The sequence below is a fragment of the Syngnathus scovelli genome, chromosome 2 (assembly GCF_024217435.2).
Source record: "Syngnathus scovelli strain Florida chromosome 2, RoL_Ssco_1.2, whole genome shotgun sequence".
NCBI lineage: Eukaryota > Metazoa > Chordata > Actinopteri > Syngnathiformes > Syngnathidae > Syngnathus > Syngnathus scovelli.
The window spans coordinates 19230327-19250000 of record NC_090848.1 but is presented as its reverse complement, the minus strand read 5'-3'; the positions used below and the strand labels follow the sequence as shown (position 1 = coordinate 19250000).

Genomic DNA, 19674 nt, shown 5'->3' with positions numbered 1-19674 from the left:
TCCGTGTCCATTGGGTGGGACAGGCAGGGAAGGGAACAGAGAGTGCCTGTTCCTGAAGTGAGGTCAGTGCACCGCCACGGCGTACTTCCGCTCCTCGGGAGTCCTGCTGTTAGCAGCAACACACACACACGCGCACGCACACACATGCGCAATCACACACACACACGCACACACACAAAGAGAGAAATGGTCTCAAAGGACCAGCACTGACATCCCAGCTTCATTTGTTCATGTTTACCATCAAAATACAACATCTGGTTTTCTTTAAAAATGCTAAGCATGTGCACTGAAGTGGGCCCAGTGGCATCATCCAGCCCAGGCATCAGTCAGCTTGGAGCAAAACAGCTGTTGGTGTACATGATCTATAGCATAAGCTTTCTTAAAAGATACATATCACGGAGATTAGATCTTTCAATCGCTTGTAGTTGGAGCGCCCGCCCGCCTGTCATGTGCAATTAAACAAGCAAGTCATTCTTTTATCTACCTATTTATAGAACCACCGTTTCCAAGCACACAACACGGAAGCGCTATAATGTCAAAGCCATAAGGTAAGCAGAGCTGCAGTGTTAGTTTCCGTCAGCCAACTCGCGTAGCTTAGCACACGAATTGGCAAGCATCATTTGGTGACTCGGTTTATCCTGCCTCCACAAGTAAACAATTCTGGCTTTCTCTGTTCAAATATTACTTGCATTTCTCTTGAAACTCTGGGCTATTTGAAAACAAGAAGCCACTCTAGTCAGAACCCACAAGCCTACACCCTCCTTCTCCCACTCACAACAGTAACAAAAGCCCATTGGCACTGTCGAAGTGGGCGGGTGAACTGTGACTCAATTGCATGAGACAGAACCACACCTTCAAAACAGCAATTTCAAATAAAATGACACAAATGAAAGATGTAGTATTCCAGCTATTCCAGTAGTGAAATGTCCCCCCACAACCTTCTCATAAAAAGTCATGATATGCCTCTGTAAATCCTTAATCTTTTCACTTACTCCCACTTTTAACCTGACGTTTTTGATAAAAACCTCTGTGCCAATGTCATGCATCAAATTTGGTTTTAGATATTACTAATGACAGCACCACTACTGATGGAGGAAAAGTCGGTGGCTCTGCAGACAATGTTATCAGCTTGTTGGTTGTTCTTTACGCTGTCAAGCAGGATGGGGACTCCGACAAGGCGTCATCATGTGGAGCCAGCTCAAACAACAATCATTAATCATGTTGATATGCTTTTGACATGATGTCAATAGGATCCCACACTTTAGGATTCTGAAGATGCTAAATGCATTGTGGGTACTTTACATCTTGCACAGATGGGTCTTTCTAACATTTTTACCAAAAAACAATGAGGCATGATGCAAGTGGATTAGGCAGATATGCTGTGTGCATCTCAAATGGTCACACAAGAGTAAAATTTTGTTTTGCTTTGGTTGTTTATTTAAAAAGGACAATGCACATTAATGGACACAATACCTGCGTATTTGTGCAGGCGGTAGCAAAAAGCGAATTTACATTCCTAGTACCTTGGTAAACACAAAACATAAGCAAGAAATCCTTTAAAAGTAATTCACACATTTTCACAGCGAAACTGTCTAAAGCACAAGCAAGCAGTAAATTGTCATTTAGAGTACAAGCGTCTAGCCCCAATTAAACCACTAAATTGTATAACAGTCATCTGGGAACAGGAAGTCTGGCAGACATGAAAATAAAAAAAAAGGTTATCATCTAAAATTGATACACAGGTAATCTGTGTAATTTAAGACATTCAATGTAACTATTACACGTCAAATAGGTCTATATGTGTGAACAGGAACCCGAGTCAGGCAGACAGACATGAAAGAAATGACGGCTAAAATTTTAAGCCTCTAAGGTCGCTGAGATATTTCATTAGTGTATATGCAAGCTTTTAGAATATGTATTAAATATAAAGTACATCCTGAAAATAAAAGATGAAAAGTGCCACCAGATGGGTTTATGCAGTGTTGCCCGTATTAATGCACCATGCTCCTATGAGCGTTCCCGCATTCCACATGTTTGGAACATGTCTGGCTTCAATTATGAAATAGGACTCTGGGTGAGTTTACATATTTTGCACATGTCAAAAGGTGATTTTGGGCCTATGGCAGTGAGAAACAGAGGATAGAAATATAATTAGACAGTGATTCCTGAGAATATATAATTTTACTGGACATCATCGGTCCGGAAATGATGTTCAATTAATTAACTTCATCTATATACGCCAGCGAGATAAAGCGGCAGACGAAATAATGCCTTTCTACTAGGCAATCATTTTATAATGCAGGATGCACCTAATTGGCGCAAGAGGTTGGGAAACACTGTACACACATTGTACACGCACGCACGCACACGCACGCACGCAAACGCACACACATCTCCTTGCGCTGGTGAGTTTTCTTGTAATCCTTGAATTAACTGTGTGACATTAACAGCAAATGACTTGCTCTGACGCAGTAACCTCGAGGGGGTGAAGAGGTGGGGGCGGCCTGCTTAATGCATCATATGACCCCCCTCCCGAAGACGCGCATGTCATTGGAATCAGGTTTATCGCAACAAGGAGTCACATTGTGAGAGAACTTATTGGCTCGATCTTCAAGGGCCATTGAATAAATTCAGCAACGTTATCTGTGCAACTTGAACCGACGTCAAGTTGACGCGGAAAACATGCCGCTCAATCCAAAGTGCGCATCACTCATCCAACACACACACACGCACAAATGTTGGATCGGGAAAAACAATCGGACTTAAAATGCGCTTACCTTGCTTGCTTTGCTGCTAAACATGCTTGAACTTTCAACGGGGGCCCCTCATGCCGAAGCAAACTTCCACGAACACGGCCGGACTCTTTCACTGTTGCTGCTATGAGATCACTTGTTTGCTCTGCTCCGGTCCACCCTCAGAGTGTGTGGTGGTAGTGGGTGGTGGTGGGCTGCAGCAACCGGGTGGGGCCACACGCAGCTCTTTGCAACTGGAGGCGTGACATTACTTCTTTGCGCTTTTCCATTGGGGAGCGCAAAAACGGCTAGCCTGGATTGGGTCAAATGCCCCCTTAAAGGGAGTTGCACACCTCTTGTAACGAACAAGGCACAGGTAGAAAATACAGACCCGTTGTATACAGATAAAGTACCTCAAAGTTGTGTTTGGACAAAAATACTGCCACACAGCTGCTTTTGGGGCGGACAACAGCACTACTTGAATATACACAACTATATAGACACGTTTACTTTAACATCGTCTCGCCGGGTTAACAACACTTAGTACGTTATATGGATGATATATACCCTACACGTGTATTGGAGTATGCATGCGTGTGTGTGTGTGTGTGTGTGCGTGTGTGTGTGCGCGTGTGCGTGTGTATGTGTGCGTGTGTGTGTGCGTGCGTGCGTGTGCGTGTGCGTGTGTGTGTGCGCGCGTGTGCATGTGTATGTGTGTGTGTGCGTGCGTGTGCGTGTGTGCGTGTGCGTGTGCGTGTATGGGTGGTTCTCAGAATGTGTGGTCCTAATTGCTGTTCAAACGCTGAATCACTAGAAAATTATGATTTTCTTCCCTTCATGATTACTCACCACCTTTCACTGCTTACAGTATTTCAGACACACTCCAGGGATAATATAAACAATTTAGCTGAGATTTGTGTGTATATTTTGAGTGGTGGAAACTAGCCATCATAGCCACTTTCTCTTTGTGACATGACAACACGCACATTTAATTAAATCCTTTTCTTACTGTTCAAACGCATCAGCTTCAAAAACTGTTGTCACCAATAAACTAGCAGAATTTCATTATAACACCATACCGTTTAATCGAGTTCCACGGTCCATAATTGATGATGCGTAAACTGTTGGTTACCCCATTGCTTCCACAAGGTGGCACTCACTATCTGCCTGCGACCGTAACTTTGCATTTTTGGCCTGATTTTTCGGCTGCATGATGTCGCTTCTAGTGACTCAACCTGCAATATACAATTATTATTTGTTTTACTCCTGTTTTAATTAATACTTATAAGCGGTTCAGAAGATGGTTGAATGAATGAATGAATGAATGAATGAATGAATGAATGAATGAATGAATGAATGAATGAATGAATGAATGAATGAATTATTTGATACTCGTACTTTTTGAAGTTTAAAGGTATTTTCTTGATGTGTGACGAATAGGCTTTGTATCATGGGCACCAGGACCTTTAATCCCTGTCCAGAAGATGCAAGTGGTCTTTGTCTCTTACTATTATTATTATTATTATTATTATTATTATTATTATTATTATTATTATTATTATTACTACTACTACTACTACTACTACTACTACTACTACTACTAACGACACTGCATGTATTTTATACATGAAACAGCACAGTAACCCAGCTGAAAAAAGCTGAAACACAGTGCTGGTCCTCAACACCTTACAGTGTGCCAGCACTACCATCTAGTGGTGGACATTTGACAACTTAATGTCTGTATGATAAGTACTTAATTTCTCTAGAGCCTTAACTTCTATCTGTGCGTCTATCTGTGCTGCGTTACTACATGACAGATGGGCTGTACACGTATAGCGCTTTTTTACCGTTTGTACTCAAACACTGTTGCCTCATTTTCAGATAGATGATGGTGCAGTATCAGGAGCAACTGGGGGTTCATTGTCTTGCTCAAGGGCATTATGTTAGTCAAAATGGCTTCGGATCAAAGTTCCAACCTCTGGGTTTGGGAAACGACCACTCTACCACAGAGCTATGACGGGCACCATCTGCATCCACTTCAAAAGTATAATGTTGGGTAACTATATCCCTTACAATCAAAGGAGAACATGACTGCAGTTCTGAACATAAAGAATTGACTAATGCAGTCCATGCCTATTGCTAATACGTATGGAATGTGTGGATTTCCAATTTTTTTTCCCCCTTTGGAAGTTTATTATTTACGGTACATTTTATGTGACGTGGAATGGAATGAAGTTGAAGTTGGGCAAGTTGGGTGTATCAGAGAAGTGGATTCATAATAATAGGTGAAGGGTACTGAAATAAATGCAATGGGTGGGCGCCACTCACGAAGGTTAGGAGGACAGAGAGACAGGAAACTGATGCTTGGGGTTGGAATGAGGCCACGGGGCGGTCACCAAAGTGGGGGAGGGTCCCACGTGAATGGTAGATGGAGTTGGGCATGGGAAAATGGTTGAGGAAGAATGACTTTAGATGTGACGTTAAAAAAGTCATCATCATGTTGCCTGTGTTTTTCTGCTTTGTCCAAATGACAACTGGTGGAGGAGGCTAAATGACAAAAAGGACAGAATAGGGGCCTACAGGAAATGAGAGGAGGAGGAGGCAAGAGAAGCGGCGCTGGATTGTGTAAAACAGCACTAAGCCAGAGTGTTGATAAAGTGCAGCTGTTTAAGAGCAACAAAGCATGAGGTTGTCGGACACCAAACAAAGTTTTTAGCATATATAGAGTGGATCCTGGCAACCAAAGTTTTCTGGAAAAATATCACAACATAAGTTATGGGGTGAGAAGCAATTGGTTTTTGGGCATACAATGATGCTAACCATTGAACTGGATCAGTGATGGCAAAGAAGAAATGGAACTGACTGCAACATGAGAAAAGATGTTGCTTCTCAATACAATATGCGCAGTAAAAATAATGTATTCGTGCATACTATTGTAATCTATCCCAGTCCTTATCTCTTGCCTCTGTCAACACCAAGGACTTGTCACCAATCAATCAGAGGGCACATACGGACAATCATCCTCACTGTCAGTCACACTGTAACTGAGTAAAACTGTTGATTGGTCCAAAAATTAGTCTTGGCTAATTACCGCAAACAAATCTTTTTTCATAAATCTAAGTCAGTGGCATATAATCACAATTGAACAATTGAATGCTCTTCCTCAAAACAATAGAAGGTACAAATTGACTCGTGTTAATTGCCATCAATACTAACAGAATACCCACAAGCCCACACGTTTCACAAGGGAGAGAGACTCAGCCCTGTGGGGAAAAGTGTAAATACGCGCATAAGCGGCACAGTCTACAAAAAGGTCTGTAATTAAGGGCATTTGGGGGACTCCAAAAGAAAATACTTTATATTTTTCTGCCTTTGCAAGACTTCTAAGTTGAGTCCATATGATCATGCTGAAAGCACGGGACTCTATAGTTTACAGTGTACAGCAACCACACTCAAAGTTGAATCTACGTTGGGGGTTTTTTCAGCTTTTTTTTCATTCAGTAATATGGCTGAGAGAGAACGTCTTATGTCGCGTTCTCATTTAAAGTGGCTCTATATTTACCAATAGCTGTTCCTTCAGAGCCTCTTCCTGTCTCGGGTGTGTTTATAGTGAATGCCTGTGGCTTCAGGCCGCAGTCTAGGTCAATCTAAATGTTGTCGTTCACATGAAAATTACAGAGGGAGATAGACAAATGAGACCTAAAAGAATCATAATGTCAAACCTAATTTGTTTTTCTAATAATGAAAAGCAAAAGTGGTTTCTTTTTCATTTTCAGTGGTTGCTAACATCACTGGAAGATGAGTGAGAACATGAAGTTAGTTGCGCTTGCTAGCAAATAACTTTTTGGTGCTCCTGTGAAGCACATTGAGTGGATTTGTGAATGGATTAGAAAAATGAAGCTTCAACTTCTACCCTTCTTTGTATTTTCTGATAGCCTGATTGACCGTTTATTCAACATGGGTGGAGTCTGTCACAAAAACAAATAATCATGGATCGTGGATCACACAGTACGCCTAGATTTCATAACCAAATATTGACGGGAACAAGCCGCAGTATCTAAACTGCAGTTCACACACTAAAACGTTTGAGACAAACAAGTGCTTTAAAAAAAAAAAAAAAAAAATCTCCATAAATAGAAGAGACAACATCTTTTAGTGGGATAGAGCTGCTTCCCACAGACATTTACTCTCGCAGGGGTCATTCACCGCCAGTTGACGTGGTCCAGAGGGCGCCGCATTCCCACAGTGCTGCCGTGTGATTTTGGCCCCGTGGGGACATGCGGTGCAACCAAGCATACGTGTTTAAATATGGAGCACAGATGGCAGAAGGCAAGAGTCTTGAGAGACTTAAAAGAAAGGCTTGTGAATGTACTAAATGTAAGTGAGACAGGTAAATACACGACAAACCGTGTTTTAATGTTATCTTACCACATTGTCAGTGACAAGAGCAATACTCGGTCACTATTAACTACTTGACATGATTCATCCAGCAGCCAGACTGCCTCATTGTGCCGTATCAGTGTGTCATTGCATTACAGCGCTGACGGCAATGCACCCGTTGCAACACTGCTTTGTGTCACCACAGATGTGCGATGGGATGGCGATGTCATCCTCATAATCAAGTCACATGGAATGGAGTGGAACATCTGATATGATTTTTGACCTCTGTTTCTGAAACTTTGCCAGACTACAATTGCTGTCATGCCATCACAGTCAGTTGACAGTGATTTAAAATAAAATCAAGAGCATTCAATGGGGCCACTATGTGTTTTTTTTTCATCAGAGATAATGGTATTTTGTAAGCACTGATGATAATTTACTTGTGTTTATGTGAACAGTCTGCAGTTGCATAACTACTTTGTGGACTGTACTGATTTTTGCCATCATTAATGATTTGATCACATATTTGTGAACAAAATGTAATTTTTTCTTCAATTCCTTTAATCATATAAATAACTAAATTCCATAAAGAAAATCCAAAGAAAATCCATACATTCCTTAAAAATATGTTTTGTAAACACTGAAGACAATTTCATAATACTTTTATTTTTGCAAACAAATAATTTAGTCTTCATTTTCATAACACTTGTCATATATGGAAGATATTTTTGTCTCAAGATTGTGTGTTTGTAAAAAAAGACAATATCGTAAATAATTTCGTAAATACTGAGAAAACCATGCTAAGAAAAAAATCTGTAAATTCCAAAATAGTCTTCAATGTCATGACATTCATGTGTTTGTAAACACTGAAGCAAGCTTGGTCTTCCTTGTGAGCCCCTCATGCTCTGCACCACCCCCACCATGCACTGTGTAATGCTATGGAGCGATCACACTCCCACACTGACCTTCATCAGCTTCATCCTGCCACTGTCGCTCCTGTCCAGGCTGCGAATCCTCTCGGACGGGCTCCTGACCAACGGCACTGCAGCCACCACGTCCTCCCCACACCAATCCGAACTCAGGATGCAACCCATGTAGGTGGACGGGTCCTGACCTCGGGGATGTCTCCCCTTCCTATTCACCACTGGTCCTCGTCTTCCCGGTCCTCCGCAAAGCCTCTCAATCGGGCTCCGGGCAGCTGTTTTTGTCAGCCAGAAAAAGAGATGGAGGCCCTTCCCCTTTTCCTGGCTCTGGTACAGCCTGGCTCGACTTGCGAGAAGGGACAGAGGGGAGGATATGCTCACCCCCCTTTCCTTTCCAAGTACACTTTACAAAAACTTCTTACTCAACTCCATGCTGGCACTTGCTGCTCCATTATTCTGCTTTTCCCACACACACTTTCCGACTTGCCTCATTCCTTTGACTCTCCAGAATCCATCTACACTTTCTTCACTTTTTTCCCCATTCTTCCCATCCCAAGAACACATCTCCCTCTCCTGCCCGCTCTGCCTCTGCCGCTCAGCTTGGTTACCTCACTCTTATATATACACACAATTACCTCTCTGTTCTTATCCCCTCCTCCCTCTCATCTCATCTCCTTGGGCTTCCTGCCCCCAGATGCAGGCGGCCTCCCCTCGGCTCAGTCGTAAAGCACATTGTTGGTATTGTCTGGAAAACAAGCCAGAAAACCACAGCGGTGACGGCGGCAGATAGGATGCTCGTCACGCCGCCAACTCAGCCCCAGACTCTTGTTCACTGTTCTCAAGTATGTAAACAACATACATATGGTCCAATCAGCCAAGATATCCTGAAAGGGGAGCCAACTCTTTCAGCCGAGAGAGTGCAGAAAATACTCCACACGTGTTTCTAGGTTCTTGTTTATTTTGAAATGACTCTGTTGTGATTGTTGCGCATGAGCTCACAAGGCTTGCACAAGAGAGAGCAGACCCCCTTAAAAGGCAAATTCTGTATGCACCTCCACAAGCCCCCACCCTACCCTCCACATCTTTGTTATTGCAAGCATTTTGCCTCAAGAAAGCTTCCCAGGAGACCTTCCTTGGACACAAATCAATTCCAGAGAAACGAGTAGATCCCCCTAAAGCCCTGCATTCAACAATCTCACCTTTCTTTGGAAGTTTCTGCTGTCAGACATGAGGTCAGAATGCAGCGTTTACAACGATATCCCTCCTCCTGGTTTTACATGCTATGAAATTAACTCCAACTAATCAACTGTGAAGATTTCTCACTTATACCCAGTGAAAACCTGATTTTCCGCTTGCAAAATGGGGGGGGGGGGGGCTCACAAACCCTCTTTTACACAGTTTTATTGGCCAAAGTGTTTTTCAGCTGTAGCAAGCAGCATATTTGGCAGGAACAGTCTAACACTCAGTATGTACTCTGGATGAACAAAGATTGATGGTTTATTTCTGGAAGATGGCGAAATGAGGAGAAGGTGGAACAACAGAGTGAGGGCTAGGTCGGAGGGAAGAGCCCAGACAACACAAAATGAAACCAAAAAAGGGAAAAGCCCAGAGAAAAAGAATGGTGGGGTAAACAGAAACAAACAAATGTTATTCTTTCTTTGAAGAAAATTTAGGAGCCATAGCAGCAAAAGTATTTTGGTCTGTTTGGCAGTAGTGTGACTCATTGTGTGTGGCTTTACAGCATGTTTGCTGGGCCAAAAAAAGTAACAAAAATATATGCTATGTTGTGTCCTCATGATGAGGTCCCGTAAAGCATTGCAATGTTAAAAATATGCTGTCTCACAGTTTTTTTATTCCATGTTTTGTCTCTTGGGGCAGAATTTATGGGCAGGATGCAATGTTAACATGTTAATAAATCACCAGTGTTTTTCCTTTAATGTATACATATAATTTAATAAAATCACATTTTATTTATGTATATGTAGTTAATTATTTTGGTCATGAGGGTCATGAAAATGCAATTTAGCAGCTCTACACTTGGTGAAGCAATTTCATTCAAATTATGTGATCATTTACACCCATTCTGGATAATGTATTTGGGCATATTTGTCCATTTTTCACCGTACTGCTTTTTTGGGCAGAGAGAAATTCTTTATAACATTATCATTACGTAGAGCGTATGGGGCTTACTGTGAGAACTGAGAAAGAATTAAAATCTTAAAAACATTGGGATATGGACTATGTAGTCATCGACATCCATGAATATATTCTCATTGTCTGGCAATTTTATGGGATTTTTTTGAATGAAAGTATGATTTAGGACAAAAATATTTGCCAGTTCAAACAGGGATAGAAGAAAACATGTCAATTTAACACTTGTGACACCATGACCCCGCAAAGTAAGAGTAAAATCATATAACTGGGAAAAATATTAAGAAAATTGCTTGGCGAACATTTTTGCCGCATTTGCAAAAAAAAAAATACTGTCATTCTTCAACAAACATTTCATGGGACATTGTAAATGTTTGTTAAAGGGCAAAAGAAATATGTAAAGTACAAAAGACGGAAACTGAGTGTCTAGGTCAGTCTGCTCGGTCATCATGGAAAGGATGGAAGGAAGTTGATCTTAAAAGTCAGGTCGAGACCTGTTATGTCCAGAATAATGTGATGATGACGCCGCAAAGAGAAAAAGAGCCCACTTTGAAACTCTCTGTGCAACATAAATCAGACTGTCAAAAGCTAACAGCAGTTAACAAACGCTAGTGAGTGCTACACTAGAATAGTAAAAAATATGTAAATATTTTAGCAGCTAAGTACAGAGCCAAGTGTCAGCGACATTATTTTTTCACGTCTGCAAGCTTTTCGAGCACACCCAGTTGATTCTGTTATGTAAGTTGTTTGAAGGCACTCACATAATGGTTTTCATTTTCTTTCTGACCAATTACAAGATTACACCACTTAAATCAATAATTTTATTAACTCAGTGACCACTGCCAGTTTTATCTGTATACAAAATTTGTTGTTCATTAAACCACAATTCAGTCAAATGATGCAAAACTGAATGCAAAACAAGAATACAATGCAAACTATATTTAAAAGGGTAAAAACACTATTGAAGGTAATTCCGTTCTACAAGTGATCTTCAAGGTTTCCCTGAAGACAACAAAAGAGACTAAAGTTGCAGTCAAAATTATTCAGCCCTCATGCACATTTGCAAAATGTACACAATTTCTATAAAAAGTGGAGGCATGCATTTTTAAATGTGTCATTTTGTTGGATCATTTTCAATGACTGATGAGTTTGTGAAGAGGTTGTTTGATTTTAGGTGCAGAACTGAATAGAATGGTTGGTATTATAGTTACATGCAGATGTAGAAAGACTCCAAGCTCAAGTCCTTATTGTTGGTTGTTTTTGTCTGCAAGCCTCTTCTTGAGCTCAGAATTCTCTTTTTGTAGCATTTTGTTCTGAAAATGACAAAATAGTAAGAATGCAGTGAACCTACTGTCTCATCAATATGCAGCAGGGCTGCTGACCTTGTGCCTGAGGGCCTCCACTATCAGGTCTCGACTCCCTCGGACACTTTCTTCTTTTTTCGCGGCTCGGAAGACATCGCCGATGGCGGAGACCAGCACGTATGCCTGGGAACAAGTTTTGGAAGTTGGGGTCCACCGATAGGCCACCATCCAGTTGTGCGAATGTACGCATGCTCACCAAAGTCTCGCTCTTGAACAAGTAGCAGTGGTACATGTCCACCGCAGGGTGCTTAGCCACAAAGCCAAACACTTTGGGCGACGAAGGCAAGACGGCGCAGAAGGAAATAGTGGGGAGAGGACAGGTGTACAGCAGAAACTGACAGGCGGACAAAGTCATGTCACATGCTTGGACGCTTTAAGGTCTACATAGGTTCTGGGTTGGAGCACACCTTGGTTTTGTTTTCCAACATGTCAATCCCACTCAGAGACACGAAAAGATGGACTTTGCTCTTCTTTGCAGCCTTGTCTGAGGAGTATGGGTCAGGCGTCTTAAGGATGACAAGGAAGAGCTTTACACGTCAATTACCACATAATGTATATGTCTTCTAATCATTACACAGGAGAAAAAGTATGGCACATGGACCACATACAGTACAGACACTTTCACTTTTATTCTAGGACTCAAACATATACATTGTTTCAAACAGGGGTATCAAACTTCATGTAAAGGGTGCAACTAGTACGTTTCCGTAATACCTTGAGGTTCTGAGCTGCTTCCTCCAGGATATTAAGTCCATTAGGGTGGACCACCTCCACTCGCCCAAGAAACTAGGTACAGTATGCCAGAATTTAAGTGTACCGAGATCGCACATACGTAATTCTTTTAAGTGCTAAACTATCGCAGTCAACGATCAATAGTGAATAGTTACCTTCACTGTAAAAGAGATCTCAATGTCATCCTCTGTGTCACTCATCCTTCCCAGTAGCAGATTCAGCCAGGTGGGCAACTACTATTCATATTTATATACAGTATACACACACATTTGAAAGCACAAACAAAAGGTCAACGCAATAATAAATAATGGGAATACAAAGTAACTTGAGCTTACCGTTTTGGCAGTAGACAATACAGGATTTCCTTGAGTGGACGGGAGTAAAGTCTGCTGGAGTTAATGAACAACTTACGTCTTCCTTATTGTATGTTATCAGATGCTCATCATGACCACTGGCAAGTTCAACTACAAGTGATTTTGAATTGGAAATGCATTTAAAGACGCACACAACAAAACTTCCATATGACCTGGATTTATTAATATGCTTACAGTAAGAGCCACTTTGTGATTCCTTCTCAATACAGGCTGAATATTCAATAGTGACATGATGAAACTGGGAAAAGGCAATATGAGGGAATTTCAGAGCCTAAAATAAACAGTTGACAGAGCAGAAATTCAAGATACAACTAGCGATGGTTGAACCAGTTTTAGCATACACGTTAACCTTTGTAGGATTTTTTTTAAAATTAGGTTTGGTCTTAAATGAGCAGCTCAAGACAGATTTGGTTCCATACTACAGTGTCCCCCATGCACTACAAAGTAATCACAAACAAACAAAGCCAGAAATGACAGTGATCCTGTTTGTTTAAGGCTCGGAATGCGTGTGAGTCATTTGTCTGCGACAGCTGAAAAATGCGCAGGAACTATCCCTTTGTCAATTGTGGTACATACTGGTAGGATAGAGCCACCCAAAGCATTGTTGAGAACCAACATTAATCAATAAAAAGTGCGAACTATATTTGTTTTCTTCTCTCTCCAAAACAATTTGGTGGTACAATGAAAGGCTCAATTCCAGAATATTTATTATTTGTGCATCTAAGAGTTGTTGACCGACATCGCCTCCATGGCGTCGGGGAGGTTCTGGTCTCCTGCCTGCTTATTCTTCTGTTTCTTAGCCTTTTTGGACATCTCCTGGTCGATGGGTGCAGGCTTGACAAACTTGATGATTTCGTTCATACCTTGATTGGTAAACAGCAGAGACAAGTGGACAAATCTGGTATTACAAACGAGCAGTTGGTCACCCCCTCCCTTCCTGTACAATTAATCTACACTGCACACCCACAGTTTGTTAGAGACAGAAGACGGACGAAAATCCAAGAGTACAGCGGAAAGTCCTGAGGTAAACTTTCACTGGCCCATTTACCTTTAACCTTTCTATGTTAACTATAACTCCCAGATGACTGTGTATTCTCAGTTGAATTGTTTAATGGAATCCAAAAAGATCAATAAGAACCATGCAAAAATTTTCTGTCAGCTGCAGAAGGTCTAACCTATGTGAAATGGTTACTTGTTCTCATACTGTTTTAGCCACGCCCATGCAAGCAGGCAACTTTGCCTAGCCCAAGTCCACAGGCTTAACTGGTAAGTCTGCCAAAAGTGACAAGGGAGCGGCTACTTCTCTCTTGCTGCCGTTCCGAGCTTGACCAAACGCTCCAGTCAGACGCAGAACAAAGCAGGCCGCAAGAGGCAACACGAACATGAAGCATATTTTCGTATTCGACAGGCTTTGGTTTCAACAAATAAGTCATTTCAACATGGCCCCAAAGCCATCACTGTATATTAGAATGGACTTTGGGCGTCCATTATACAAGATGTGATTGAAAAATGCAGCTGTATACATGCAAACAGGCAAGACTTGTCAAGTCTTGAAGTTCAAGTTCAGTTGGTACAGGATTTTTTACCAAGTCCTGTAACTAAAGTCTGACGTGAATCTGCATTGGGTTCAACCGAATTTGAGGGTGGTGTTCATGGTCTTAATATACAAGAACATTTACAGCTTGGCTGCGACTAGCTGGCAACCAGCTCAGGGTGTCCCCCACCTACTGCCCGATGACTGCTGGGATAGGCTCCAGCACGCCGGCAACTCCCGTGGGGATAAGCGGTACAGAAGATGGATTTACAGCTTGGTAACTGCTTACCAGGAGGCATGAATTCCCTGAGCTTCTCTGGAACAATGATGCCCTCCTCAGTTTGGTAATTCTCCAAGATGGCGCACATCACACGTGTGGTGGCACACATGGTGGCGTTAAGCATATGAACAAACTCTGCCTGGAAACGTGAAAAACAGGAAGTGTCTTGAGTGTACAGCCATAGATTATAAGCGTGTTTAGGACTTTCACTAGAGAATATTTGTACGATCGGATGTTCTATCGATTATTTAATCAAATAATCATATAAAATTTTATTTTGCAAGAAAGTGTATTATAAAATCATTTTTCCCATTTACTGTTGTTTAGTATGTATTGTTTTGTGATGAAAAGAACAAAATAATCAAACAGCATTACATAAGAGGGATTGATGATGTATTCACCAAACTGATTCGCTTACTGGTGCAGTTATTGTTTTCCAAAGTTTACAAATATCTTACAAACAAAGAGTTTGTTTTTTTCATGAATAAATACATAAATGAACGAATAATTACTGTTTAGACGCTGACATTTGGATTTGGGCAATTCTAAAGTAAAAAAAAAATTTGCCTGTAAACGATTCCTTGATTATTAAAGTGGTTGTCGATTACTTTGACAATTTTATTGAATAATTTATTAATTTTTGAAAGACATCATGGTATTTCCAAAAATAGTTTCCTTGAACAACCAAATTACCGTGAATGGCAAAAAGTAAAAACCCTAACACATAGGATTAAGGTTGATATTTTCTCATTTAAAATAGTCACACGCACAAACAGAAAGCGTTTAGAGAGAAAACAAGTTAGACCTGAAATCGCACCCATCCCTGATGATTGCTAACAATTAATGAAATTCATTAGGTCTCACTAGCTTCATTTTAATTTCACTGACACTTATGGCATTTAATTCCACTTGAAACACTTTTGATGACCAAAAATCAATTGATCAACATAATGTCTAAACTGCTGCACTTTTCCCACCTTGTCCATCATCTTTTTGGTCTGTCCGTAGCGGATACGCAAGCGTCTGGCCTGGTAGTCTGTGCAATTGGAACAGGAGACCAGCTCTCTGAAAGCCCCAGAGCCCGGGAACCAGGCCTCCAGATCCAGCTTCTTACTAGCAGCATGATTGAGGGCACCTGAGGATGAATGAGATCAAGTTAATTTGGAGAAATCAAATGTAATACTTTTTAAGGCTCTGCAGACAAACTACATGTTAATAGATGGTCATTACTGTAAATAACATTCTATTGTGCGTTTTAAAACAACAGATGTGGAGGAAATTTGACATACCAGAGACGATGTTGACAATGCGGTAAGGAATACAGAGAGACTGATAAAAGTGTTCCGCGGTCCCGATCATTTCATCAAACATCTCCCACGATTTTCCATCATGCGGCGATGCGTAGACAAACTGCTCAATCTAAGCCGAGAAAGACGAAAAATTGACATTTCCATGCCACTTATCGAGTCATAACCTCTTTACTCCGACAAGGCCAACCTTCTCAAACTGATGCACCCTGAAGATTCCACGCGTGTCTCGACCGTGGGAGCCCACTTCCTGTCTGAAGCAGGTGGAGAAGCCGCCGTAGCGTATGGGCAGATCCTCGGGCTTCAGCCACTCTTCCCTCAAGAAAGCTGCGATGGGCTGCTCAGAAGTGGCGATGAGGTACTTCTCGTCGATGGAGTTGTCATCTGCTCGTTCGCTCCCTTTACCGATGACCTACATAGAAACACAGTAAAACTGAGCTGCTGCATTAATGACACACAGTAACATAATTACACTGGTGACTGATAGCAATTAGCAACAAAATGGGAACTTGCCTGGAAGGGGAATGTTAGGAAATCCTATCAATTATTCTAGTCAATACTTGAAAAGCAGTATATTTATATATTATTGTTGACACACTTGTTTCCCATTGTTTTATTTTCAACAAATTAGTCACACTCAAAATAACATACAACATGTCACTGTTTCATTTACACGATGCAATTCTATATCAACAGTGGCTAATGGTAATGGGTTTAATCTGGTTTTATGAATTAAGGTGGCGAATAAGAGAAAACAGGCCTACTTCTGCTCGTCTTTTTATTCATATATACTGTACACCCCATCAGTGGACTAAAATGGCAACAATGACACTAACAGTAAAAGTATAATAGGTATAATTTACCTTATAAAGCTCTTCATCAAATTGGCTGAGCTGGGCAACTTCCTGCATGACCTCTTTCCTCATAAAGAAGGGCGTGTAAAGCATGGTGTAGTTCTTGCTATGCAAGAGCCTCATGGCGTAATTGATTAGAGCCTGTTCAAGGAACACCAGTGGGCCCTGAAAATAACAAGAGAGTGAAGCAGTATGAAAGGCAAAAAACAGGAGAGTCCAGGAGCATGCTTAATCAGTTCACCTTCAAGAAGTAGCCTCGACTCCCAGCCACAACGGCTCCCTTCTCCCCCTCAAAGCCGTCTATCATGACCACCAGGTCAACATGGGAGTACTTCTTCTGGACACTGCAGTCACCCCATGTCCGCTCCACCTTGTTGTCTGCATCCTGCAAAGACAGGAGATTTGTAAACGATGGGCAAAAAAAGTGTGATTGACTTCGCTACACGAATTGGTCAGATTTCAGGAGTGACTCACTCAAATAATTGAAAGGCTGGATTTCCATCCATCTTCAACCTCACTAATTGTCACAATTATTAAAGTGTAACTCAAAAGTGAAGGCACTTTTTAAGGAGATGCAAGCAAATGATTCATTAACCCGATTGACATGCAATTAGAAGCATAATTTGTCTGCGTAACGTCAATCTCATGCACTTCACTGTCATCAAGACCAGGGATGTGATAACACACAGCATGTAGCTTCTAAAGCCATCTCCTGCGCTCCCTGTTCCAATTCATATAAGCCAACTCAAAACAATTCCGCCATACTATTTACTACATAGAAAAGCGTCTTCATCCCCTGCTGTATTACGCCTGTGCAGTAATTTCCAGTGAGAATTCTTTCATCTGATTCAAAACCCACCTCATCGTTGCTGATGGGTACAGACGGGTGCAGAAGATTGCCAATCTCCCTCAGGTACGAAAAGCGTTCCGCCTCCAGCTTCAACCGTTCGCTATCAGTTTTTACCATGGCCTCATCCACCAACACACGCACCTTCTTGATTTGGGTCACTGTTAGGGCCTGCACAGAGTGAGGGAGGGAGGGAGGAAACAATATTTAAAGTTAAGTATTCACAAAAGGTGTTGAAGGGAACAAGTTATGGAAACTTGACTTTTTAATTGCAAATAGTTGGTTCTCTGGAGTACCTCACTAATAAGTAAGTGTAAAATTAAACAAGTCTACAATTATCTATTTCCAAAAAATGCAGTTTTGAATTTCTCTAGCTTATGACATGACTGAGTGTTTGGTTTTCAGCCTTTATGTGGCAATTTGTTCTGCCACTGGACTATGGAGTGGCATAATCATGTCAAAGCCAAAAAAGGTAAACACAGTTGCAGTGTTAGCATTAGCTCAATGTGTCCACTTCATGTGCCACATGCATGGATCCACTAACCTATTTAACAAATAATTTGGCAGCAGGTGATAAAAGACTGCATAACCACTTGCCTCGTTGCAGGCTCATAGTGCCAGTTTGCTTCCGGTTGGAAAAAGATGTACTTGCCAATGGCATAGCTGCACAGGACGAGCAGTATCACAAAACCGAAAAATTTCAAAAAGGTGGTACAAGTAGATATTACATGTGCTGTAAATATTTGTAGATTTTGGTGGATGACTGTCAGAAACCTTGTATGAAGACATCTTTTTAGTGCAAACATGTGCGCTCACATAACTAAACGCATCACATATCACATACCGAGAGTGTATCTGCTGTGAGCGCCTCCAGATTCTGTGCCGCCTCTGGAATAGACTCATCCTCGCCAACCGGTTCTTTCCTCTTTAACGACATGATGGGTCAAAGGTCAAATTTAGATGTCATTTTTTTTATTGTACACTTCTTTTTTTAAAAAAGTCAAGAATGTACCTTCATTTTCTCCCCAATACTCTTGCTGCAAAGGTTTTTTGCTTTGTTGAGGTTGTCTGCAGTGAAGCGGCCTGTTTCAGATGGGGGAAGACAGTAAGAGATGAATCATGGGAATGTTTGTCATAAGAAGCTGTTATGCCACCATGCTGACAGACAATTTTGCACAATTATATTATAGAGTAGCATGCACAAGCAATCGATGTAACGAACACTACGTGTCTGCAGTGTGGGTCACAATGACAAGCGTGGAGGAGTCAGCCAGCTGGGCAAGGTAGTCAAACTGCAAACGGGGATTGCGTCAGATTGCACGATGCTAGCCAGCGAAACTAATCCAACTCAACCTTAACCCTGCCAAAAGACACGCCTTTTGTTGAAACTTCCGTTGTGCCTGTGTGTAGATTTAGCATTGCACCTTTTCGGTTTTCACAGTTAAGCGAAATATATTGCCTTTTGGTGTACTTTGTCTACAGAGTGATGCTAATATTAGCACCGCAGCGAAGTAGCATATGCAACCTCACACATCACATTAAACCCTGTTGAAAAATGCTTACTGTCACGACTAAATTAGAAAGAGTCGTTTGACTAGTAAAATGGAAACAACACGGTAAATTCGGGAGGATTGAAACCCGCTCACTGTAACGATTGTAATTGTAAATCGCCTAAGGCACTGCCACCTGCACTGCAGTCTAAAGTTAAAGCCAACGTAGCGCTGGTTAGCACGGAAACAAAATAAATATGGATTAAACCGAGTATTTTAATCGCTTCACTGTACATTGTAATGCCGAACAGTGGCACTGTCCTGACATTATCGGTACATTTCACTTATTGAACAATCAACACATAAACGACGTACAGAACTGGCAATATTAAAATCATTGAAATCTTTATGGAGTTGTGCTGACGTTAGCAACTTGCTCGGGTGATTGAATGAGTTGGGCGGCATCTTACACTTTCGCCATTCTGAGTCCGCGGCGACCAGTTTATCGACGAGCGTAACGTCTTTAAAGCGTTTCCTTTGGACCTCACGGACCAGTTCAGGATCGCCGCCTTTGTCGGTTCGAAACAGGTCCAAGTCGAGCACCATCTCTACACGTTGTCTGACACTCAAGAGAAAGCCAGAACCAGCTCCCGTGCTTGTTACGCCTCTTCTGTGTTGCCAGATTTTGTTGCTGAAGAGACGAAAA

At 41.5% G+C, this 19674-nt stretch overlaps 3 protein-coding genes across 9 annotated transcripts in view; all 3 read right to left on the bottom strand.

Moving 5' to 3' along the window:
• tns2a (tensin 2a) overlaps positions 1-8981 on the bottom strand; it is a 39618-nt gene extending 30637 nt beyond the window's left edge. For 2 of the 5 annotated variants that reach the window (XM_049755879.2, XM_049755883.2), the window contains exon 1: positions 8078-8981. In XM_049755879.2, coding sequence (XP_049611836.1) covers positions 8078-8206 — 129 coding nt within the window. In that variant the 5' untranslated portion in view covers positions 8207-8981. Of the gene's footprint in view, positions 1-2777; positions 2959-8077 lie in introns of those variants that run through there. The other 3 variants (XM_049755878.2, XM_049755880.2, XM_049755882.2) reach the window with 2 other exon arrangements.
• Positions 8982-10993: 2012 nt separating this feature from the next.
• Positions 10994-12735, bottom strand: LOC125988203 (PTB domain-containing engulfment adapter protein 1-like). Of its 3 annotated transcripts, XM_049753089.1 has the most exons (8): positions 12618-12723; positions 12438-12518; positions 12265-12336; positions 11958-12056; positions 11747-11884; positions 11569-11673; positions 11398-11499; positions 10994-11188 (listed from the first exon to the last, which is right to left on the bottom strand). In XM_049753089.1, the coding sequence occupies exons 2-7, from the start codon at positions 12480-12482 to the stop codon at positions 11431-11433; spliced, it is 528 nt and encodes a 175-aa protein (XP_049609046.1). In that variant the 5' UTR covers positions 12483-12518; positions 12618-12723; the 3' UTR covers positions 10994-11188; positions 11398-11430. The 3 variants fall into 3 exon arrangements, with proteins under 3 accessions (XP_049609046.1, XP_049609044.1, XP_049609045.1); XM_049753087.2 differs by having other exon boundaries at positions 10994-11499; positions 12618-12735; XM_049753088.2 differs by having other exon boundaries at positions 10994-11499; positions 12438-12515; positions 12618-12700.
• A 62-nt stretch (positions 12736-12797) lies between these two features.
• On the bottom strand, positions 12798-19631 carry sars1 (seryl-tRNA synthetase 1). Its single transcript, XM_049753085.2, has 11 exons — positions 19439-19631; positions 18491-18561; positions 18323-18403; positions 17491-17649; positions 16873-17016; positions 16641-16796; positions 15968-16189; positions 15760-15889; positions 15448-15605; positions 14480-14609; positions 12798-13519 (listed from the first exon to the last, which is right to left on the bottom strand). The coding sequence occupies exons 1-11, from the start codon at positions 19572-19574 to the stop codon at positions 13377-13379; spliced, it is 1530 nt and encodes a 509-aa protein (XP_049609042.1). The 5' UTR covers positions 19575-19631; the 3' UTR covers positions 12798-13376.
• Between the last annotated feature and the right edge of the window lie 43 nt (positions 19632-19674).